Here is a 25431-nt window from a genome sequence, read left to right on the forward strand (position 1 = left end):
AGTCATCCTTGTCCACTTGTAGGTCACCTATTCTTTAGCTAGAATGTGGGTTCAGAAGAGCAGAGGATTTCCATGACATCATTCATCACTCTGTCTCCAGCCCAAAGTGGTTTGGTAAATGCTTGCTGAAAGCATAACTAAAATATCTCAGAAATCCACAGTTAAATAATCTTAAACCAGTTTCTATGGCAGGATCTACATTGTCACAGTATTTTCTAAATGTCTTGGATTAAAAATACATATACACACAGAGACTTTGGATTTATACAGTTCTAATATTGCAAGCATACTGGAGCATAGAATTGGCAAGTACATACTCTTTTTAGTCTTACGGTAATGAATGGCCCCTGTACTTTTAAGACTGGCTCACAAAAGATTTAAAGGAAACTAAGAGAAGCTCCCAAAACATGCAGAAGAATCCTTCTTCACCTTCACCCAGCTTTATCATCTGCTCTCAAGTGGGTTTGGTGCCAAGTCAGGCTTTTCTGCTTCTAGGAAGCAATGGTTACCTTTGTCTTTCACTTTTTATTATTCCACTCTACTTACCACATGTTTGGAGCAGTAAGTGTAAATTTACTCCAGCATGATGACCAGGATCTCTTCTTGAACTTTTAAGACATGTTTTATTTCTGGTTTTAATTTCTTGTCCATAGTTCTGACCTTTGCAGACTATAGTAAAGGTTAATCTTTAAAAAAATATGCTCATGTTTATTCTGATCACTGAGATAAAGTGAGTTACATTACATAGTAGTTGAAAGTAAACTTCTTTAAATAGGTTTATGTCACTAAAATTATAAAGGTTGGAGTAATTCATGGGAAGTGGATTTTAAGTTTGCATTGATCACAAGAGGGAACATTGTTTTCTTCAAAAGAATAAACCAGCTTGGTTCTGAGTCATACTTTATTATTAAACAGAGAAATCAGCTTGATTTCATGCTACTGTATTACAGGCCTGTGAGGATGTGTGTTAAGGAAACAAGAAGATATTTGCCATGGGGGAGTTTGGTATTTCTCAGCTGAATGCTGTGGTGGAAATCCCATGTTTCCTCTACTCAATAGACTCTTGGAGATAACAGGTTTTGCATTTTCAAATTATTCCTAGTATGGCCTGGTTCTAGCTACCTTCCACCCCAGTTTATTCCTTGTCCCCCAACTGCTTGAGAACTGTTCTCAGAGAAAGCCACATTAATAACAACACATACCATGTCTGTTGGGCAAGCATTCTGATAATAAAACAGATTAAAATCTCAGACAGATTATGGAACTAGATGGATAGAAAGTTCCTCCAGTTTCAAGTGGTACACTGATCAATGACTGTTGCCTTAGCACTGAGGACAGTTGTTAACTTCTCCTTCCAAGGAGTTCAGCCATGTGGTGGTGGCACATGCCTTTAATCCAAGCACTCAGGAGACAGAGGCAGGTGAATTGAGGCCAACCTGGCCTATGAGGCAAGTTCCAGGACAGCCAGAGCTGTTGCACAGAAAAACCCTGTCCAAAAAAAAAAAAAAAAAAGAAAAAAAAAAGAAAGACAGATAGAAAGAAAGAAGGAAAGAAGAAAGAAAGAGGGCCTCAGACAGTTCAAGGGCTTCCTGGGAGAGTTCAAATCCTGGCCTGTCTGCCTGCCTCTAAAGCCTATGATCTTCACTCTACAGGAAAAAGAGTTCATAGGCAACATTGTGACATCTCTTACCTTATTTCAGTTTGCTGCATGAATATATGATGATATTAAGTCATAAATGATTAGATCTCAGGTTGAAACAGATAAAATGGCCCCTCTCACAGGCCACTGTGTCTTCTATCTTTCCACAGTACTGCACCATACATGTCTGAAATTACAATAAAAATCAGCAGTCCCCCTTCCTTCTCCCCTCTCCACTCCACAAGGTACCCAAATGTAGTATCAGGAAATGCTTTTTATACCAGCTTCTCATTTCTCCATGAGCTATGCCAAGCCTTTGATGCTTTCCCCTGTAGTGAAGGCCTGCTAGAGAGACAGCCATGCCCAGTGTCATCAGCTCTGTACTGCAATCGGAATTGAAACCTGAGCCATCAAAACCACAAGCAACTAACCCCAGATGCATGGTGGAGGCTTCGATTCAAACCTAGTGCTTCCAGGTTACTTAGTAACTCCAGGGTTTCCAAGAGTTGGCTAAGTGTTTGTCGTTGCTTAAGCTAGAACTTTCACCCTTTGCAATACATCATACAAATGAGAATGTAACCCAGCTCTCTCGTGGCACATGTGTATTTTCAAATGGAATCAGTTCATGCTGTTTTCAATTGGGCTCAGCAAACAACATTTTTAGAATATTTGCCACATTTCTAAATAGCATGTGCTTGTGATTGATACTCCCTCTACGTCAAACCGGCAGCATACAGAACTCTACATTGAGCTACTGTGTTGTGAAGCAATCTGTAGGAATCTATGCATATTCCACAAAATCCCAAGGGAATCTTTCCAAGAGAGAATTGTGTGCAATTTCTGAGGCCATCTTCATATAATTAGAGCAGTAAGGACAAACATTTAAGGAGTTCATATTTGTGCCAGCCATTATGATAGTGATAAATTATCATCACATTGAACTCTCACAACAGACTTCACAAATAAGTTTGTATTAGAACTTTCACTCCACACTTTAGAGAAGACTACTAACTTGCCCAAGTCAATCTGGTAGGGATAAATTGCTAAGCACCTCATTACACTCAGATGTGTAGCCATAATGTGGCAGATTCCGTTTGATGTCAAGTAAAGGATTTATATTAAAGAAAATAAATCAAAAGTGGATTTCCTGTCATCTATTGTGAAGCAGCCAGAGGAGCATGATAGCGGTAGCCCTTGGCCTGGGTTCTCCTCCTCATTTTTAATAGATCATATTTTTTAAACACTTAATTATTTTTGCTGCTGTAAAATTGAGTGTTTCCTGGGATTGGAAATATGTCAGTCTTCAAGTTTTGTAGCTCTAAGACTCCTGCAATGCCTTAAAATATACCTCATAAAAATAAACCTAGGAGCATGAAGCATCTTCAAATACACCACAAAAGTAAAAAGCAAAAAGACATAAGTATGTTACTGACTTCTGATTGGGCAATATATTTGTAAAATGGAGCATAAATACTATCACAGGAGCACCCTATTACTGAGAGTTGATCAGTGAGTATGGCCAGCTTTAGAGAAATACCTGCATAGCTTATATAAGAGAACCTGACCCCTCCATAGATTACATGGCCTCAGTGGCTTTTAGGTGCCTTGGTGAAAGTCTTCATGACCATACAACTCTTTAATTTTGCATCCTGAAAAAGCAGTCATGAGATGAGGATAACGCTCGCATGTTTTCCTGCCTATTCAGGATTTGATGGAGCCCCTTCTACAGCTATAGTGGCTTCTGCACACACTTTGGTGGTTGAACCTGGGAAAACACATCCCTAGGCAGTCAGTTTTGAAAAACAGAAAGCCCATCACCAGCATTTTCAATCCAGTCTTCTTTCTTTCAGATTTGTATTTTTACCAGCCAGAGTCTTTGACGGCAGGACTTGACTTCAGGGTGCCTTTCCTGTTGCCCCAGTGCAAAGGGAGCGTTTGTCTCAACTTCCTGGATCTTTTACAGTTGCAGCTGTTCTCTATCACTTACCCCTTTCTTGATAAAACGTGTATTTCTCTGATCATTGTGCTCTCTCTAGCCATAGATCAGACAAGGAACAGTGAGCAGCAACACACCACAGCCTGGATCTATGTTGTCGTGGATTTTTTTCCACCAAACAAATTAGTATGTATTTTTTATTTAAACCTCCCTAGGTTTCTCTAGATATGGGCAGAATGCAGTCAGGTGTTTTATCACAATGTAACATGAGTCCTGATACAATGTTTATTCCACATAGAACTTTGTGAGATGTGGCTTCTCTCTACATTTCTTTTAACATTCACACTTCCACCAGAATAAACTCATTAAGCTCTATTGATAATATTCTAGATATTGTGCATTCTACGGGTCCAAACTTTCCAAATTTTGCCCATAAATCAGTCTCAATGTTTACAATTCACTTGATCAGTTTGTCATAGCAATAGCCCCAACTCTGGTACACATTTTCTATACCAATTACTTCTTGTTGTAACAATATACCTAACAAGAAGCTGTTGTGGGATGGTCTGTATGGCAAATGTGTTGCTAATTAGTCAATAAATAAAATACTGATTGGCCTTGGCTAGGCAGGAAGTGTAGGCAGGACAAGGAGGAGAATAAAGCTGGGAAGTGGAAGGCTGAGTCAGAGAGACACTGCCAGCCGCCACGATGACAGACAGCATGTGAAGATGCCGGTAAGCCACGAGCCATGTGGCAAGGTATAGATTTATAGAAATGGATTAATTTAAGCTGTAAGAACAGTTAGCAAGAAGCCTGCCACGGCCATACAGTTTGTAACCAATATAAGTCTCTGTGTTTACTTGGTCGGGTCTGAGTGGCTGTGGGACTGCCAGGTGAGAGAGATTTGTCCTGACTGTGGGCCAGGCAGGAAAACTCCAGCAACAAGAAGCAGCTTAACAGAAGAAGATTGTATTTGGCTCCAAGTTCAGAGGGATGGAGTCTGTCCTGGTGTGGATGGCAGGGGCAGACTGATCAATGGTACTGACCAGAAAGCAGAGAAAGGAGAATGCCGTGGCTCTTCTGCCCTTCTCCTTCTGGTTTTATTCAGTCTGGTAACCCAGTCACTGAGATGGTGCCACTCACTTTCAGGGTGGGACTTCCCTCTGCAGTGAAACATCTCTGGAAATTCTCATAAAGACATGTCTGTGGTGATTCCAAATTCAGTAAAGTTGGCATTGAAGTCTAACCATATTGTACCTTCTTTTAAAATATCTTCTACTCTCTGATAAATCTATAAATATAATGAAAGTTTGAATTTTTAATATGCACATTTAAATATTAAGTCATTTATAAATAGGCTGTATTTTTTAGCATGTATAGTTCTGTATTATAGTCTTGACATTTCTAATGAAACTCCCCATCTTTTTTTATTAAATCTACAGATATTTTGTTTATATTTTAAAGCAATTCCTGCCTGATATCTTAAATGTCTCAGTGATACTTGTGTCTGGCACTGATAATGGGTCTCATTTGTTGCCTAGTTTGTATTTCACTATTTTCTATCAGATACTAGATACCATGTGTAGGAGACCAGGAGAGCCTGAGGTTAATACTGTCTATGCACCACGTAGTACAACCTCTTCTCTGTAGCCATTAGTAGGAAGAGGGTTGGATAGATCTAATCAGAGTACAGTTAAGTCTTGATCTAGTTTCTGTTCTTAACTTGGGTGTTCACATTATTTGTAAGCTAAAGCTCCTCTGTTTTAGCTTGGGGTCTGGGTTTCTGGGGTAGTGGGCCCAGTGTCCTAGCCTCACCCATGGCTCTGGGAAGTTTTGCATGTCTGCACCTCACCATGTGCCTCTCTGCTTATAACTTTCCTTAGATACAAGCTGTTCACTCTGCTGGTGACTCAGCATCAGGAGTCTGTCCTGGAAAATGTGGCTTCTTGTCCCTCTTTCCCCTCAGTCCTAGCCAGTCCCTGGGTGTCTGAGCTCAAGAGTGGGCTTTTCAATATTTTCTTCCATTTTCAATGTTCCATCCATACTCTTCCTTCCTATACCAAAGAAATAGATCTCTGCAACCTGTCCTGGACATGAGGGCTCTGCCTTTCCCAGAGCTACAGGTGTCTTCTTTCATGTCATTTCAGGAAAGAAAGTGCAGTTACAACGACTCTGCTCATTGCTCCTGGCCTGTGCAGGAAGTGATGTGCAGGGCCATTTTCTACCTCACACAAAGAAGATTCTTGGAAATATGTTTGTGGCCTGCATTCCAGAAGCATCCATATCCTGGTGCCATTGAAGCAGTTTCCCAGGGCATTTTCCCTAACCCTAGTCTTTCTTGGGATCGCCAAATGGAGGCCTGTGTGAAAGATCTAGAAAATGGGTACCTAATTGTGATTTTTTGACTAAGAATGGCTCCCATAGATTTATATATTTAAATGCTTAAGGAGTGGCACTATTTGAAAGGATTAGGTGGTATGGCCATGGTGAAGGAAGTGTGTCCCTGGGGACGGGCTTTGGGGTTTCAAAAACCCAAGCCAGGCCCAGTGGCTCTCCCTTCCTGCTGCCTGCAGATCCAGATAAAGAACTCACAGCTCTTTCTCCAGTACCATGTCTTCCTGCATGCCACCATGCTTCCTGCCATGCGATAAAGGACTAGAGCTCTGAAACTGTAAGAAAGCCCCAGTTAAACGTTTTCCTTTGTAAGAGTTGCCATTGCATGGTGTCTCTTCACAGCCATAGAACAGTGACTAAGAACACTAACAGTCCTACATGTGGTTTCGGGGGTTCTGAGTGCTTGTGCTGACCCACGTTCACACACATTGGTTGGCATTTCCATTGCTCCCGCTTTGCCAACTCTCCTTCCTTTCCCTTCCAAAGACCAACAGTGTGCTGTCTCATTTCTCCTTGAAGGTCCATGTCATCTCTTGAGATTTAGCCCTCCTGTTCAAATGAAGTTATGGTTTTGTAGTTCTGTGAATTATTTTTACTTTTCTTATTGTTAGGGGACAACATTCTCCTATGGCTGGCTAGTTTTCCCTCATAAACTGATTTTGGATGAATTAGTTTCAGCACATAGGCTTGGTTCCCCTCATTCTTCACTCTGCATTCATCACTGTTTACCCACTAGCATTGACTGTTGTTGCACATAAATGGAATGCTATGTTTCCCTCATGGCTTCTTATCAGTTAGAACAAAATAGAATGTCCCTCTGTGGCTTGCATGTTTGTGTGTCTCCCATAGCTTCCATGTCTTTGCAGCAACTACTGTTGCCATCCGCTAGTCACACCAGATTCTTATCAGTCCTCAAATGTGCTGCCCTTGTTTCCACTCAGAGTTTCTGCATGTGTTTCCAAGCTGCTTAGACTGGTTGGTCTCTGTCTTAGTTAGGGTTCTATTGCTGTAAAGAGACACCAAGACAATGGCAACTCTTATAAAGGAAAACATGTATTTGGGGCTGGCTTATAGTTTAGAGGTTTGGTCCATTACTGTCATGGTAGGAAGCATGGTTGCATGCAGGCAGACCTGGTGCTGGAGAGGTAGCTGAGACTTCTACATCTAGATCCACAGGCAGCAGGATGTGACTGTAACACACTGACCATGCCTAAGCATCTGAAACCTCAAGGCCTACCCAGCTGTGATTCACTTCCTCCAACAAAACCACACCCGCTCCAACAAGGCCACACCTCCTAATAGTGACAGTCCCTATGGACCCATGGGGGCTATTTTTATTCAAACCACAGCAGTCTCCATATTCAAATGCTATCTCCTTAGGGAGAGAACTCATTTCCACAAAAGCATTTCCAGTTTTCTCCCGACCAACCCCTGACACTATTCTTCTGTTTTCTCTGCTCTCTGCCCCTCTCCATTTCTCTTCATTGTTTTATAACATAGACTTGCTGTGTGGCCCAACTGGCCTCAAACTGGCAATCTGCCTGTCTGAGCCTTCCAGAACTGAGATCACAGATGTGTGCCATCATGCCCGCTTTTGTCTTTTAACATTTAAATCTCTACTTGCATTATATTTCTTTACTTATATTTGTCTTCTGCTCCAGAATGTGATTCATTTACAACAGGATCTTTGTTTATTTCTGTATCTCTAGCACATAGTGAGAGTTCAATAAAATTGTAGAAGGACATCTCATGCATCAAAACTGAAGATCGTGTTTTCTCTGGTAGCTCATATTAGAGCATTTTCATAAAAATATACTGTTTCACAGACCACTCTTTCTTTCTGTTTGGCCATGTTTTTGCTTGTGTTCTTATTCATCTTTTAATCAGGAAAATCGATTTGGATCCAGAGTCTCAGGGCATAACAAATAACAGAAGAGGATGCATATCCTGGGGGTTGTGTTCTGCTTCCTTAATTCCATCCTCCTCCATTCAGAGCTGCAGCTGTCCTGCCAGGGTTTACACCCTTACTAGTCTAATTCCCAGGCTGCTTTGCACCCAGGCCCAAGCCTCTGGTGGCTGCTAGAGGTGTGCTGAAGTGTGCTTCACAAAGAACACACCTCACATTTCAGATCACCGGACTCCCCGTTCTCCTTCCTATTGTCTTTTCATGGCTGCTATTGCGTTTTTTGTTGTTTTCAATGCCTCTTACTGTTTAATGAATTTAGAAGAGAAGTTAATGGAAAGGCCATTTGAGGGGAGGAACTAACTGATTAGAGCTCTGCCTGACTTAAGGTGGCAGCACACAAGGGGGGTACCCCAACGTTTCTTTCTTAGCTGTGGGTGATGAAACTGTTTAGTTTTAGGGATTATGATGAAGGGATGATATTCCCCTTTACCAGGTGCTGAATTTTGTGAACCTTGAGTTTACTGCTGCTCTGGGTAGTTAGTCTGTTTCTGTTTTGCTTGCTTAAATCAGATCCAACTTTATTACAACTAATGTTCGTCTGTGCCTGACCCTGGCCCTGTGAGTTTGTATACTTTCTGGATGGTCATCTTCTAGGCTGCAATAGAGATTTAGAGACTGGCCTGATACCATTTTGAATGAAATTTTCACTATTGTTTTCTACATGTATGTAGAAGCTTTTACAATGAGAAAATTTCAAGTTTGCTTTTTAAATGCTACTAAATTAGAGGTAATTTTGTTGTTACCTTATTAAAATAGATACTGAATTTATAACTATCAGATTGTGGCCCCCAACAATTTATTATTTGAAAAATGTTTTAAAACTCTCACAACCAAAATGATATATATTTTCTTCTATAGCACTGTGCCAAAGGTCTGATCAGATAGTATATAATTTAACTTTTTACTAGTCCAAGCCATCGTTCCTGTCATAACTGCTAATGCAAGTGGTAATCGCTATCTGGGGAGTGGAAGCTTGTAAGAGACACAAAGAAATGAAGTTATGAAATAAGCTCAATAATTGTGGAAGAAGTCAGAAATATAAAACAATGGCTGTCTTGATGTGGTTACTCCTGAATGAATTAAGAAAAAAGTTAATTAAAGCATGTTTTGACATTTTAGTCTACCGCAGCCTTACTGGGACAATAGCCCTGGGCTGTGAGGGTACGACAGAGAACACTCTGACTTCTCTGGGATGACACCACTTTCTCAGTCAGAAGATTCTGCTATTGCAACATGCTCCTTTTTCTTTGTTTTTGTTTTGTTTTTAATTCCCCCTTAGAAACAATCCATTTGGGTTCATTATATGGCCATTTATTAGTCTGGGGCATTATCCTTGTTTATGACTGCAATGAAGTCATACTAGGCTGGGTCAGCTATAAGTCACCAGGAGATCTTTCAGCTGCTCATGGAGCAGGCGGTGCAAAGGTCACAGTAATAGTTTAGGTCCCAACTATCCCTAAGGTAATGGTGAATTTTCATGTTAACCATCAAGATTAATTCAGCTTTGGTTCTCTGACAGCTTGCCATGCATCGATATTAATATGCTGAACTTCTACAAACGTTGTTGAGTTTAATATTGTCAGGGAGAGTTCACACATGCTAAGTGTATGTGTTAAGCACAGCTGCATAACCAGTGTCCACATCAGGAGCATGACAGCTTTACAAAATTTCACCTTGTACCTCCTTCCATTCTCATACTCATTGTCAAAGGGAACTACTTTCCTGTTTTGTTTCACTTTATGCTTTATGTAGATGGAGTTATACATAGTATATTATTTGTGTATGGCTTCTTTTATTCTTTATACTGTTTATCATGCATTGTATTTGTTTATTCTTATTGTTGTGTGGTGCTCCACTCATGAATATAAATTATTCATTGTACTTTTAATATACATCTGGATATTTTCCTTTTCAGAGGAGGACATGGCTATTAATATTCTGTTATGAAAACTGTCATAGTTAAAGCACACACACACACACACACACACACACACACACACACGCACATGCACACACACACACACACACACACACACACGCACATGCACACACACACACACACACACACACGCACGCACACGCGCGCGCACACACACACACACACACACTTCTGGATACACCATACAACTAGGAGTAAGATTTCTGGATCATAGTCTGTATGTATGTTCACAGTCCACAGAAAGATAGTTTTCCAGGGTGGATGTATGGATGCCCCCTCCCCAACAATGTTTAAGAATTCTGGTTGTGCTGCCTTCCGACCACTATTTGACATTTTTCATTTTATCTATCTGGTGGCTTTAGACTTAATGTGGTTTAGTTTTTATATCTTTGATGATAATGATCCTGGGTACTTTTTTCTATAGTTATTGGTAATTTGTGTATTTTTTTTGTAAGTATGTGACTTGTCTATATAAGTATTGTGCCTATTTTTCTATCAATTGGCTGTTTGCTATTGTTCCATGGGAATTCTTTATACAACTCATGTATATAAGTCCTCGGTTTTATTATAGATGGATTTTTTTAACTGTAAGATACCTTTTCACTCTCTTAAAGGTTCCTTGGATGAGGAGATATTTTTGACTCTTGCAGGGTCTAACTTACTATTTTTTCTTCATAGTTAGTGATTTTTGCATCTATTAGGAAACTGTTGCCCACTCTAAGTTGACAAAGCTGTTTCCCTAAAGTTGTTACCAGCTCTATAATCCATCTGATCCATGTTGCATATTATGTGGTTCATGGGCATCAGGATATTTTCTGTATTAATACTTTGTTGACATAGCACCATTTTATTCAGTTTCCAGCTTGTTGGAGATACATTTTAATTCACTAACAGCTAGGTGTGTGACATGGCAGTATAGCACTTCTCTGAAACTCATGAGGCCTTGGATTCTATAACCAGCAATGGAAGGAAAGGTTTATTTTAGTTCTAGTGAAATCACCTTTGTGCTTTCTGAAAGGGAATTACTGACATTTCTTTAAATATCATTTAAATTTGTGGTGATTTAAACTTTATAGCATAATCTCCACATTTCTCTATATTTACCCTAATGTAAATAGAAATCTTTCTTAAATGTTCTGTTCAATTGGAGGTTTTAAGTCTTATTTGTTCGACACCAAAGTAATTTATAATTTAAAGAATATAATCATTTAAAAAAATAAATTATTGTTCCCATGTTTAAATTTGAATTTAATTTGATAAGTTTATTGGGTATCAAGATCTAGAATCAATAACCAATTAAAAATGTGGTTGAAGTTTTGAGCTCCTTTTTATGTAATTTTGACTTTAAACTATAAAAATAAAAAATTTAAAAACCATTCATCAAAAAACAGATGCCTTTAGTAGTCAAGATGACATTATTGATGGAGAGACACTAGTGGAGGACTTTCATTACTCTGAAAATGGATTTTACCAATGCTGTTGTACATGTTCCCCACTAGAAACAATGTGTGTCTTCTAAGACACAAATATAAGACTTCTGGTCTTTGTGTTTGAAATACCTGGCTGTATCTTCTTTGATGTCATTTTGCTTAGTGTTTTCCTCTTTTTATTATCTATTCTAGGTTGTACTGATCAGTGGACATCTGGACAGCTGGGATGTTGGGCAAGGTGCCCTGGATGATGGTGGTGGAGCTGTCATATCATGGGAAGCACTCTCCCTTGTTAAAGATCTTGGTAAGTACTTATAAAGTCTTTAACAGTAGTGACTTGTCAACTCTATACAGAAACTCCTTAATTGATTCGTTTTTGTAGTATGTTCAAAGATCCTCCTGTAGTTTACATTTTTTTCACTTTACTCCTAAGATAGAATTATTCAGAAAATTTTTATTCAAGTGTACTCTAGACATCTAAAGTACCAAACATTATTGTTATCTACTGAAGAAAATGAACAAGCAAATAAAACCAGAGCAAATGTAACCATATCAGTTAGAGACTGTATACGACCATGGCCAAAAGCAGAAAAGAATCAGCTGCTCCCCACTTCCTTATCTTCTGCTCTTAAGATAGCATCAGGCTTTGAGAATAGTGGAAAAAGCCAGTCATTTTTCTATAGAAATCAGAGAATGTGTTAGTGGTAAAAGAATGATTGCCATAGCCATGATAGGAACCCAGTTTTAGAAACTGGACCTAGATGCGACCAAGAGGAGCAGCCACTGAAAGACATGGCTTATAGCAAAAGTAGTTTCTTTTGCTGACCATATATGCAAATAAAGTATCTATATTTCCTTTTGATGTGCTGGTCAAAAGGGTGGATATGGAATGTGGTAGAAACAGCAGAATACTCTGAATCAAGAGTTCCCTTTCTGAACCAGACAGTTTTGAAGTGCTTCATGAGCAGAATGTCCAGGATGGTAGCTGTAGAATAAAGTTCTGTTTTAGATAGCATAGAGGTCAAAACATTCATTGTTTATTTAAGCACATATTGTAATAGGATTTTTCTTAGCTTAGGCTTGTCCCACTAGCTCTCACAACTTAAATTAACTCATATTTTTATTAATCTACATTTTATCATGTGACATTACCTCTCTTCCATCTCGGACCTCTTGTTTCCTCTCCATGTCTCCTGGTGTCTCCATCCTTTCTCTCCCTGAAAATCCCACATTTACCTCCTGCCTAGCTTTGGGGTTTTCAGGTTTTTATTACACCAATCATAACAATACACCTTCACACACTGTACAAATATCCCACAACATTTACCTCTTTTTGTCTAAATAAAAAGGAAAGATTTTAACTCTAACATAGTAAAACTATATACAATAAGAACAATTATCAAGTAAGAATTACACTTACAGTGTTTAGTTCATATATATATTTGGCAATTTGGAGAAAACACTCTATCTTTTCTTGATGAATTTAAAGTCTTATGCCTAAAATATTTTCTATCATAACTTGTATTACCATCCAAAAACTATTTTTTTAGACCTTAAAACATTTTATTAGATAAACAATTTAAGCTTCTATGTCTCCCAATCTTACACACTTTATTTTTAAAAATATAGTAACAAGGAAATTTGTAACAAGGAAAACTGTAACTATAACTATCTTGTCTTTGCCTCTACTAGAGACCCAAGAAGGATATACTACTACCTAAGTAAACAGGAAGTGCAAAGCAAACTACTTCCAAAACTATAGAAATGACAGAAACACCTGGCTGCCTGGACAGCCACCCAAGATTCCTTTGTAATGTTGAAGCGCCCATCTTTGGCCTACAGGCCTAGAATATCTGACAGACTTTTTTGTGAAATAGGAAATTTGTCTTGGCAAAGTTTGACATTGTCTTCTTTTGTGTCCTGTTTGTCCAGTATAGACAGCTTACTGTCAGCAGTTAAGTCAAGGGCAGTTTTTTGCCCAGTGGCTTTGTCACAATAAAAGCAAACTCCATATGGAGGTTGTTCAGTACCCATCATCCTTTTTGGAAGTAATTTGTTGCTGCGAGGAGCAGACGTGTCTCACTGTCATGAAAATCTTATGTTATTAATATATTTAAGTGCCATGTTCTGTAGGTTTTTGAAGCATTTGAAGATCATTTATCTATTCAAAATATATCTCTTTTAGAACTTGAAAACATACCTAACATGACTATAAGTTTGATTGTTATAGATAACTAACTACTACCCTATTTTTCTTTTTGTTTTTTTGTTTTTTTTGTTTTGCTTTGATTTGTGACTGTGTCCTGATTTTTTTTTATTTTTATTTTGCAATACAATTCAGTTCTACATATCAGCCACGGATTCCCTTGTTCTCCCCCCTCCTGCCCCGTCTCACCTTCCTCCCAGCCCGCCCCTCATTCCCATCTCCTCCAGGACAAAGCCTTCCCCGCAGACTGAGATCAACCTGGTAGACTCAGTCCAGGTAGGTCCAGTCCCCTCCTCCCAGGCCGAGCCAAGCGATCCTGCATAGGCCCCAGGTTTCAAACAGCCAACTCATGCAATGAGCACAGGACCCGGTCCCACTGCCTGGATGCCTCCCAAACAGATCAAGTCAATCAACTGTCTCACCCACTCAGAGGGCCTGATCCAGTTGGTGACCCCTCAGCCATTGGTTCATAGTTCATGTGTTTCCATTCGTTTGGCTATTTGTCCCTGTGCTTTATCCAACCTTGGTCTCAACAATTCTCGCTCATATAAACCCTCCTCATTCTTGCTAATTGGACTCCCAGAGATCCACCCGGGGCCTAGTCATGGATCTCTGCATCCAGATCCCTCAGTAGTTGGATGAGGTTTCTAGCACGACAATTAGGGTGTTTGGCCATCCCATCACCAGAGTAGGTCAGTTCGGGCTGTCTCTCAACCATTGCCAGCAGTCTGTTGTGGGGGTATCTTTGTGGATTTCTGTGGGCCTCTCTAGCACTTTGCTTCTTCCTATTCTCATGTGGTCTTCATTTACCATGGTCTCCAATTCCTTGTTCTCCCTCTCTGTTGTTGATCCAGCTGGGATCTCCCGCTCCCCCAAGCTCTCTTTCCCTCGACCCTCACCCTTCACTACCCCCACTCATGTACAGGCTGTTCATGTAGATCTCATTCCATTTCTATGTCATTGGGTGATCCCCGTGTCTTTCTTGGGGTCGTGTTTTCCAGGTAGCCTCTATTGGTGTAATTATTAAGGCCACTCCATGTAGTTAAAAGGAGATTTATTTAATGGCGTAACTTACAAATTAAGGGATAGTTAGGTCGCGGGGTCTGGGGAAGGTGTATCACAGTCCAGCAGTGTTCTCTGGAGCTCTGTTTGGTCCACCTCCACTATCCAGGGTCCCAGCACGGAGAGAGCGCCCGCCAATCCAGATCTCGGGTCCCCAGGCGCCTCCCTTGGTCCCGCCTTGTAAGCGTGACAGTTGCCGAAGTCTCAATGGGGGTTGGAACTTCCAGATCAAAGCTGGAATGGCTACCCACTACAGCCTCCCTGGTGATGTGAGTAGCAGTCCAGTCATCCTTGTTCTACATCTAGTATCCTGCTATGAGTGAGTACATAACATGTTTGTCTTTCTGAGTCTGTTACCTCCCTCAGGATGATTTTTTCTAGATCCATCCATTTGTCTGCAAACCTCATGATGTCATTGTTTTTCTCTGCTGAATTGTGTATATGTACCACATTTTGTTTATCCATTCTTCAGTTGAAGGGCATCTAGGTTGTTTCCAGGTTCTGGCTATTACAAACAATGCTGATATGAACATAGCTGAACAAGTGCCCTTGTGGTGTGGTTGAGCATTCCTTGGGTATATGCCTAAGAGTGGTATAGCTGGATCTTGGGGGAGATGGATTCCCAATTTTCTAAGAAAGTGCCATATTGATTTCCAAAGTGGTTGTACAAGCTTGCATTCCCACCAGCAGTGGAGGAGAGTTCCCCTAGCTCCACATCCTCTCCAGCATAAGGTGTCTTCAGTGTTTTTGATCTTAGCCATTCTGACAGGCGTAAGGTGGTATCTCAGAATTGTTTTGATTTGCATTTCCCTGATGATTAGGGATGTTGAGCAATTCCTTAAATGTCTTTCAGCCATTTGAGGTTCCTTTGTTGAGAATTCTCTGTTTAGTTCTATAGCCCATTTCTTAATTGGACTGTTGGGCATTTTGATGTCTAATTTCTTGTGTTCCTTATATATTCTGGATATCAGTCCTCTGTCAGATGTGGGGTTGGTGAAGATCTTTTCCCATTCTGTAGGCTGTCGCTTTGCCTTCTTGACCGTATCCTTTGCTCTACAAAAGCTTCTCAGTTTCAAGAGGTCCCATTGATTGATTGTTTCTCTCAGTGTCTGTGCTACTGGTGTTCTATTTAGGAAGTGATCTCCTATGCCAATGCGTTCAAGACTACTTCCTACTTTCTCTTCTAGCAGGTTCAGAGTAGCTGGATTTATGTTGAGGTCCTTGATCCACTTGGACTTAAGTTTTGTGCACAGTGATAGATATGGATCTATTTTCAGCCTTCTACATGTTGATATCCAGTTTTGCCAGCACCATTTGTTGAAGATGCTTTCTTTTTTCCATTGTGCACTTTTGGCTTCTTTGTCAAAAATTATATGTTCATAGGTGTGCAGATTAATGTCAGGGTCTTCAATTCGATTCCATTGGTCCACATGTCGGTTTTTATGCCAGTACCAAGCTGTTTTTATTACTGTAGCTCTATAGTAGAGCTTGAAGTCAGGGATCGTGATGCCTCCAGAGGTTGTGTTATTGTACAGGATTCTTTTGGCTATCCTGGGTTTTTTGTTTTTCCATATGAAGTTGAGTATTATTCTTTCCAGGTCTGTGAAGAATTGTGTTGGTATTTTGATGGGGATTGCACTGAATCTGTAGATTGCTTTTGGTAAGATTGCCATTTTTACTATGTTAGTCCTGCCTATCCATGAGCATGGGAGATCTTTCCATTTTCTGACATCTTCAATTTCTTTTTTCAGGGACTTAAAGTTCTTGTCATATAGGTCCTTCACTTGCTTGGTTAGTGTTACCACAAGGTATTTTATATCATTTGTGGCTATAGTAAAGGGTGATGTATCTCTGATTTCCTTCTCTGCTTCTTTGTCCATTGTATATAGGAGGGCTACTGATTTTTTTTTAGTTGATCTTGTATCCTGCTATGTTGCTGAAGATGTTTATAAGCTGTATCAGTTCCTTGGTGCAATCTTTGGGGTTGCTCAAGTATACTGTCATGTCATCTGCAAATAGGGAAAGATTGACTTCTTCCTTTCCAATTTGTATCCCCTTAATCTCCTTATGTTGTCTTATTGCTCTGGATAGAACTTCAAGTACTATATTGAATAAGTATGGGGAGAGTGGACAGCCTTGCCTCGTTCCTGATTTTAGTGGAATTGCTTTGAGTTTCTCTCCATTTAATTTGATGTTGGCTGTTGGCTTGCTGTAAATTGCCTTTATTATGTTTAGGTATGTTCCCTGTATTCCTGATCGCTCCAAGACCTTTATCATGAAGGGGTGTTGGATTTTGTCAAATGCTTTTTCTGCATCTAGTGAGATGATCATGTGGTTTTTTTTCTTTGAGTTTGTTTATATGGTGTATTACATTGACGGACTTTCGTATGTTGAACCACCCTTGCATCCCTGGAATGAAGCCTACTTGATCATGGTGGATAATTGTTTTGATGTGTTCTTGGAGTCTGTTTGTCAGTATTTTATTGAGTATTTTTGCATCAATGTTCATGAGGGAGATCAATCTGTAGTTCTCTTTCTTTGTTGTATCCTTGTTTGGTTTAGGAATCAGGGTAATTGTAGCCTCATAGAAGGAGTTTGGTAATGTTCCTTCTGTTTCTATTGTGTGGAACAATTTAGAGAGTATTGGTATTAACTCTTCTTTGAAGATCTGGTATAATTCTGCGCTGAAACCATCTGGTCCTGGGCTTTTTTTGGTTGGGAGACTTTTAATGACTGTTTCTATTTCGTTAGGGGTTATTGGACTATTTAAATAGTTTATCTGGTCTTGATTTAACTTAGGTATGTGGTACCTATCCAGAAAGTTATCCATTTCTTTTAGGTTTTCCAGTTTTGTGGAATAGAGGTTTTTGAAGTATGACCTGATGATTCTCTGGATTTCCTCAATGTCTGTTGTTATGTCTCCCTTTTCATTTCTGATTTTGTTAATTTGGATGTTCTCTCTGTCCCTTTTGGTTAGTTTGGATAAGGGCTTGTCTATCTTGTTGATTTTCTCAAAGAACCAACTCTTTGTTTCATTAATTTTTTGTATTGTTCTCTTTGTTTCTATTTTATTGATTTCAGCTCTCACTTTGATAATTTCCTGGTGTCTATTTTTCCTGGGAGACTTTGCTTCTTCTTGTTCTAGAGCTTTCAGGTGTGCTGTTAAGTCACTAGTGTGAGATTTCTCCAACTTATTTATGTGGGCATTTAGTGCTATGAATTTCCCTCTTAGTACTGCTTTCATAGTGTCCCATAGGTTTGGATATGTGGTGTCTTTATTTTCGTTGATCTCTAGGAAGTCTTTAATTTCTTTCTTTATTTCTTCCTTAACCCATTTGGTGATTCAGTTGGGTATTATTCAGTTTCCATGAGATTGTAGGTTTTCTGTAGTTTTTGTTGTTGTTGAAATCCAACTTTAGACCATGGTGGTCTGATAGAACACAGGAGGCTATTCCAATTGTTTTGTATCTGTTTAGATTTGTTTTGTGGCCAAGTATGTGGTCAATTTTAGAGAAGGTTCCATGGGGTGCTGAGAAGAAGGTATATTCTTTTTTGTTAGGATGGAATGTTCTGTAGATATCGATTAAGTCCATTTGAATCATGACATCAGTTAAGTCCTTTATTTCTCTTTTAAGTTTCAATTTGGGAGATCTGTCCAGTGGTGAAAGTGGGGTGTTGAGGTCTCCCACTATTAATGTGTGGGGTTTTATATGTGATTTAAGCTTTAGTAATGTTTCTTTTACATATGTGGGTGCCCTTGTGTTTGGGGCATAAATGTTCAGAATTGAGACTTCATCTTGGTGGATCTTTCCTGTGATGAGTATGTAATGCCCTTCTTGATCTCTTTTGATTGATTTTAGTTTGAAGTCTATTTTGCTGGATATCAGGATGGCTACACCCGCTTGTTTCTTAAGGCCGTTTGATTGGAAAGTCTTTTCCCAGCCTTTTATTTTTAGGTAGTGTCTATCTTTGAATTTGAGATGTGTTTCTTGTATGCAGCAGAAAGATGGGTCCTGCTTTCGTATCCATTCTGTAAGCCTATGTCTTTTTATAGGTGAATTAAGTCCATTGATATTGAGGGATATTAATGACTAGTGATTGTTCATTCCTGTTATTTTTTGGTGGTGATGTATGTGTACTTCTCTTCGTTGGGGTTTACTGCTGTGACTTTATCTATTGCCTGTGTTTTCGAGGGTGTATCTGACTTCCTTAGGTTGGAATTTTCCTTCTAGTGCTTTCTGTAGGGCTGGGTTTGTGGATAAGTATTGTTTAAATCTGGCTTTGTCTGGAATGTCTTGTTTGCTCCATCTATGATGATTGAAAGTTTTGCTGGGTATATTAGTCTAGACTGGCATCCATGGTCTCTTAGTGTCTGCATTACATCTGTCCAGGTCCTTCTGGCTTTCAAAGTCTCCATTGAGAAATCGGGTGTTATTCTGATGGGTTTGCCTTTATACGTCACTTGGCCTTTTTCCTTTGCTGCTCTTAATATTCTTTCTTTATTCTGTACATTTAGTTGTTTAATTATTATGTGGCGAGGGGACTTTTTTGGGGGGTCTAGTCTGTTTGGTGTTCTATAGGCTTCTTGTATCTTCATAGGCATTTCCTTCTTTAAGTTGGGAAAGTTTTCTTCTATGATTTTGTTGAGTATATTTTCTGTGCCCTTGAGTTAGTATTCTTCTCCTTCTTCTACCCCTATTATTTGTAGGTTTGGTCTTTTCATGGTGTCCCAAATTTCTTGGACATTTTGGTTCATGACTTTGTTGGCTTTAGTGTTTTCTTTGAGTGATGAATCTATTTCTTCTACTGTATCTTCAACACTAGAGATCCTCTCTTCCATCTCTTGCATTCTGTTTGATTATACTTGCATCTGAAGTTCCCAATCGTTTACTCAGATTTTCTATTTCCAGCATTCCCTCTGTTTGTGTCTTCTTCATTTTTTCTATTTCCCTTTTCAGGTCTTGGACTGTTTCCTTCATTTGTTTCATTGATTTTTCTTGATTTTCTTTCAGTACTTTATTGTTTTCTTTCAGGACTTTATTGATTTCTTCTAATTTGTTTGCCCTTTCCTCTAGTTGTTGATAGCATTCTTCCCATTTTTTTGTCTTTTCCTCTACACAAGCCTCTAACTTCTTCATGATGTCATTCATAAGGCTGTTTTCTTCTGCTTCTTCCAATTTCTGATGTTCAGGTCTAGGTGTTCAGGAGGGCTAGGGCCTGGTGATGCTGTATTGATATTCATTTTGTTGTATGTGTTTCTGCCTTGACGTCTGCCCATCTCCTTGTGGTTGGTTCTTGGCCTTATCCGCACACTTGGTTCAGACAGAGCTGACAGATTCAGGAAGTCTCTCTCTCTTGTCCAGATGGGAGCTCTCTTGTCCAAATTGGAAGTCCAGGGCAGGATGGGAGCTCTTGTCCAGAAGGGAAGTCCGGGGCAGGATGGGAGCTCTTCTCTCTCTCTCTGTCTCTGTCTCTGTCTCTGTCTCTGTCTGTCTCTCTCTTTCTCTGTCTCTCTCTCTGTCTCTGTCTCTCTCTCTCTCTCTCTCTCTCTCTCTCTCTCTCTCTCTCTGTGCTCCAGAAGGGAAGTCCGGGGCAAGATGGGAGCTGGGGGCCGGCCTCTAAGTCTCAGGAAGAGGCTTGGGGCTCGGGCGGATGGGCGTGGGGGCAGGGCGTGGAGACTGCAGGGTCTGCCAGGGGTCTTGGAGAAGGGGATCCTTCCCGGTGGGGCTAGAAGGGAACCTGCCCGGTGGCCAGAACCTGGGGCCAAGTTGGGCAGGTCTTCCCCAGAGTGGCTGGTGCCCAGGGATACCCTATTTTTCTTTATTATCCTAAATAGCTTTTTAGGACTAAAACTTTACATTACATTTTTTAATGAGCTGCATATGTACAATACTTTAAGCAAGAGTAGAAACTTATATACAGGATAACAAAAATAACCTTAAATTTGTATCAATATATAAAAATCCATACCAATGTAAAGTATTTGAGACTAGTGGTTATTCAAAAGTGGACTCAATAATCTACCTTTTTATCACATCATTTCTACACTTCTGTATATTTTTATATTTTCTTTGTTTAGCTTTCTCCCTGAAATAGTAATAATTTGTAACCAACCATCCTAAATGGTAACAAACTAAAACAATCAAACAACCAAAAACTACCCACCCCACCTCTTAGGAATGTGGCACCATGTTCTCTTGACTGCTTTTTGTTGTTTGGGGATGATGGTATCATCTTTAGAGAACCCTAAGAAAATTAAGATAATGGTTAAGTCCTAAGAGACCTAGCTGTTGTCTAGTCATGGTATGATGGGAAAATGTGGGACTTATCTGAAGTCTGGCTAGAGGAATCTGTGAGGCTGGACCATCTCAGCTAGCAGCTTTAAAGTTGTTCTGGAGGTAGATTTTTTTTTTTTTGAGGAACCTGCAACAGAGAAATTCTGAGAGCCTGGATCACCATGGCTATTTGTCTTGTCTTTATTTATGCCTGGTCCTTTTGTTCTAAAAACATACAAACCTTTAAATGTAACATACAAATCTGTATTAACACAAGTATACTATGTGCAGTGTACACAATGTGCAGTGTACACAGTGTACAGCTAAAGATTTTTTATTGTTGTTTCATTTTATGTTTGAGCAGATAAAAGGCATCTGTTAACTTTATAAGTTTGTTGGGACTGTAGAGCCAAACTATGATATAAATCTCTATTTGTGTTATATGAAAGGATGGAATGTAAAATTAAGTAATGAGGACTCTGTAGCCAACAAGATTTATCATGTGCCATCCAGTCTCAGAGCTGTTCCCATGTAGAGGGATCAGCATATATATTACCCCTCCTGTAGTCTTTCTTAGTTTTATGTCTATAGTCAAGATTTTTAGGAGGTCTCCCGCAGTCAAATTTGATCTTCATTAATTTTGAAGAGAACCATAACTTTTTGTTTTTTGTGGAAACAAAAGCATAACCTCTCTCCCAGTGCAGCACATTTTCTGACTTCCATTTTGAAACCAAGACATCTCTAAAGTATATCGGCTGTTTTAATTCAGCAGTACCTTTCTTAATACAATGTCTCTCAGCAGCTGCCATTTTCTCATCAGTATTCAAAACATTCAAAGTCAACAAAGCACCATACAGGATCCAGATGCCCTGTGTATTTACCATCCTTATGTGGCTTTTTTTCTTTTTTATTAGTTTATTCTCTCTTTAAAGACATTATTACTTTTAAAATATTTTTTCTATGATTGTCTATACCCATTTTTTTACTGTATCTGTTTAAAGGTTTTCTCAGCCTGGACCACTTAACTGTGTGTCTGCAGCCTTCTCTGACCACATTAGCCAAGCCTTAAACCTGCTTACTGGCTCAAGCCTGCAGGCAGCAGCCAGAAGCTACATATCTGTATATTGTGGCCCACCTGAGAGACTGCAGGACTAGGAAGTTATGTCTGGCTCCATGTTTGTGTGTTTAGAACTTTTTAAAAAAGCTTTCTTAGGTCCTATGTGGAAATATGTCACTCGTGTTGGACGCCAAATGTAGTATGCCTTTTTGTTGGCTGCCAGCCCACAAATAAAGACACAGAGACTTAATATTAATTATGAAAGCTAGGCCTTAGCTTAAACTTGTCCCACTAGCTCTTCTAGCTTAAATTAACCCATTTATATTAATCTACATTTTACCTTGTGGCTTTTTACCTTTCTTTCATTCTATATGTCCACTTCCCCCTTATATCTTGTTGGCGTCTCTTCTGCACCTCAATTATCTCCTTTTAGTTCTTTTCTCTGCTGGAAAGTCATCCTGCCTAGCTAATGGCCATTCAGCTCTTTATTAAATCAATCACAGCAATATATCTTCACGTAGTATACAAATATCCCACAACAACATATGTCTCTAAACTCATGATTTCCTGCAATTTGTATAGGATCTTCTAGTCTTCTACATAGGTGAATTAGAAATTACTTATCTGGGATACAGCTCAGTTGGTAGGAGCATGAAGCCATTGGTTCAATCCCCAACAATTCATTAAAATGGATATGGTGGAGCATGCCTGTCATTGTAGTAAACAGGAGGTAGATGCAAGCAGATCAAGAATTCAAAGTCATCCTCAGGTACATAGTGAGCTCAAGGCCAGCCTGGGCTGTATGAGAATCCATCTCAGAAAGAAAATATTGCTGGTCCTCCTAACAGCAGATTGCTGAAATGGTCTTGTTTTAAGCAAATCTTTGGTGTAGTATTTTAATTTATATCTTACTTGTGTTTTAAAATGTAGAAATGAAAAAACTGTGTGACATTTTTATGTATTTCTCAACCTTGACACTATTGACATTTTCAGATTATGACATGAGATTTCATAACATCCCTAGACTCTACCCACTAGTTACCACTATCATTCACCATCACCCCCAAAAATTGTAACAGTGAAAATGTCTCTAGATATTGTCAAATGTCCTTGGGATGGAGGGTAAGAACAGTTGCCCTGATTTGAAAGACACATAAATAAACTAATGAAGTATCTCTAGGTAACATGACACAGGATCTTTTGAAAAAAACAATTAAACAAACTAATTGGAAATCTTGAACTGCACATTCTTAACAGTATGTCATCATCATTACCGTGCATGATAGAAAAGATGCACTGAGCAGCCACCAGGCTTTCCATAAAGCCCAGTGTACCATGCTTTCCATAAAGTCAGGCACACAGAGAGGTTTGGGATGTGCTGTCTGTTCTGAGAGCCTTGGCCCAGAACTGGAGACCTACACAGTTGCCCACAAGCATTGTCATAAGCAAAAAAAGAGTTTCAATGCCTACTTTTACAACTGGGTCAGGTTCAAGAGAGAAATTGCTCAAAAAAATAAAATCCAAATGCATATCTTCAGAGAAGTCTAGATTTTATGTGGAGCCCTCTGTCCTTCCCATCCCTTGGTGGTCTATACCTTTCCCTTGCAATCATTCCAGAACAAAATGGGTTCTAGGGGAAATATGCAAAAATCAAACATTTGTCCTTACAGAACACAGATGTTTATTCTGGAAATTAATTTTATTTCAATGTGTTTCACCAATTTGATGGAAATGGGCTGGTGGAATAAAATGAGAAACTAGTTCATCTGAATAGGTTTTAGGTCACTCTGTTCTACAGACTACTTTCCTGGCCTTGGGCAGATCATCTGAACACTCTGGACTTCATTTTCCTCATCTCTATTCAATTATAATCTTCCAGAGTACTTTATGTGCTCTAGATTGAAACAAAAATTGACTATTTTCTACATATTGAATCTCTGTGCTGTGGCCTTCAGCATGGGACTCTAAATCACTGTTAATTGATTTCAATTCAGTTTCACGGATAAATGTCAAACAACATGCAGAGGTGAGTGAGTGTCTATAGCCTGTCTCTTAAAACGTTGGGTTCAGTTTTTACTGTTTTTGTTTGTTTTGTTTCTTATTTTGGTAGCTACTGATTCATTTTTTAAAACCATAGCTTTAATCTCTGAAAGATTTCTGGAAATTCATGTGAACTTAAACTCCAGAATAAAGAGTAGTGTTTCTTTTGAGTATGTGTTGTGGTGCAGCATCGACACACTGTTAAAAACACAGGACACTGAGCTGGGCATGGTGGTACACACCTTTAATCCTAACATTTGCAAGAGGCAGAGGCAAGTGGATCTCTAAATTAGAGATTATCCTCTCGTACAGAGCAAGTTCCAGGACAGCCAGGGCTACACAGGAGAACCCTGTCTCAGAAAAAAAAAAAAAAAAGCCCAGAGGACACTAGAGGTAGACCACCTTTATTGTTTATACTGCAGATCAGCAACTTTCTAGTTAGCTAACCTTAAACTTTGGTTATTTTCTTTGACTCTTTGTGCCTCAGTTTCCCTGTCTAGGAAATAAGGATAATAATAGTTCCTATTTCTCATGCTTGTTTTGAAATTTAAATAAAGCATTAATCTTATCAATTTACAACGGGGCCTGACCCAACCCAAGTTCTTCATAAATGTTACATTTTATGACTTAATAAACATGACTCTGAAAAACAACTTTAGTACGAGAGAAGATGATACTTTTTTAACCTCTAGCCCCATTAGTGACCACTCTGCCTTCTTAATACTTTAGTTATAATAGTGCAACTCTAGAGCTAGCTGTCATAGCATCATTAACACAACCTTTCCCTTTGCCATTTAAGCCATCATCCCCTGTATGATGGAAGCCTAATGGCTCCTTTACACCTGGCATTTTTATATGATACTTATTGTGTCTCAGATGTCTTGTGATCACTTATAGTACCGTTGATGCCCTGTTGAATTTAAAAATGGATGTTGAATTTCTGTTGATAGATTATCTCTATATTTTAACATGAAGGTCTAGATCCAATGTGTGACTTCCTAGCTCTGGATGAGCACCAGTAATTCTAGCTGAGCTTGGCATTTAGTAGGAGAGCATGTGCTTAGCATCTTTGGGATCCCAAATTTGATCCTTAGCACCACCAAAAAGAAAGGAAAAGAAGCAATAAAAGCCTGAGACCCCTCCAAAAAATGTGTTCATAATGATATTACTTAATTACATTGAGGCTAAACAGCTTAATTGGTGAATTATGAAAGCTCTGTGGAAATCTTTTTCCAAGAAAAATGACACTCCTCTTGGATGCTCTCCCTTGGATGAGATGTCAGACAGCTTGAACATTGGAGTCCCTCAGTGCCTTGTTAATTTGAATTGTCGGTCCAGTGGGGCTCCCTGATATTGAGAACCTTTTCCTAAGACTTAGCCTTCTCCTGTCTTCTCCTTTGTCTTCCTGCCTTACAACTCTTACAAATTCACTCTTTTGCCCAAGCCATCAGCTTAAATTATATTCAATTAGTCTAATAAGACATTTG

General features: G+C 39.3%; 1 protein-coding gene across 4 annotated transcripts in view; it reads left to right on the top strand.

Annotated features, from left to right (window-relative positions):
- The window catches only part of Cpq (carboxypeptidase Q), a 429801-nt gene that overhangs the window by 239020 nt on the left and 165350 nt on the right, over positions 1-25431 (top strand). For all 4 annotated transcript variants that reach the window (XM_052747578.1, XM_052747579.1, XM_052747576.1 and 1 more), the window contains exon 5: positions 11497-11608. In XM_052747578.1, the coding sequence (XP_052603538.1) occupies positions 11497-11608 (112 nt within the window). The remainder of the gene's footprint in view (positions 1-11496; positions 11609-25431) is intronic.

The sequence above is a fragment of the Peromyscus californicus genome, unplaced genomic scaffold, assembly GCF_007827085.1.
Source record: "Peromyscus californicus insignis strain IS unplaced genomic scaffold, ASM782708v3 Scaffold_20__1_contigs__length_68692818, whole genome shotgun sequence".
In the NCBI taxonomy this organism is placed as follows: Eukaryota; Metazoa; Chordata; class Mammalia; order Rodentia; family Cricetidae; genus Peromyscus; species Peromyscus californicus.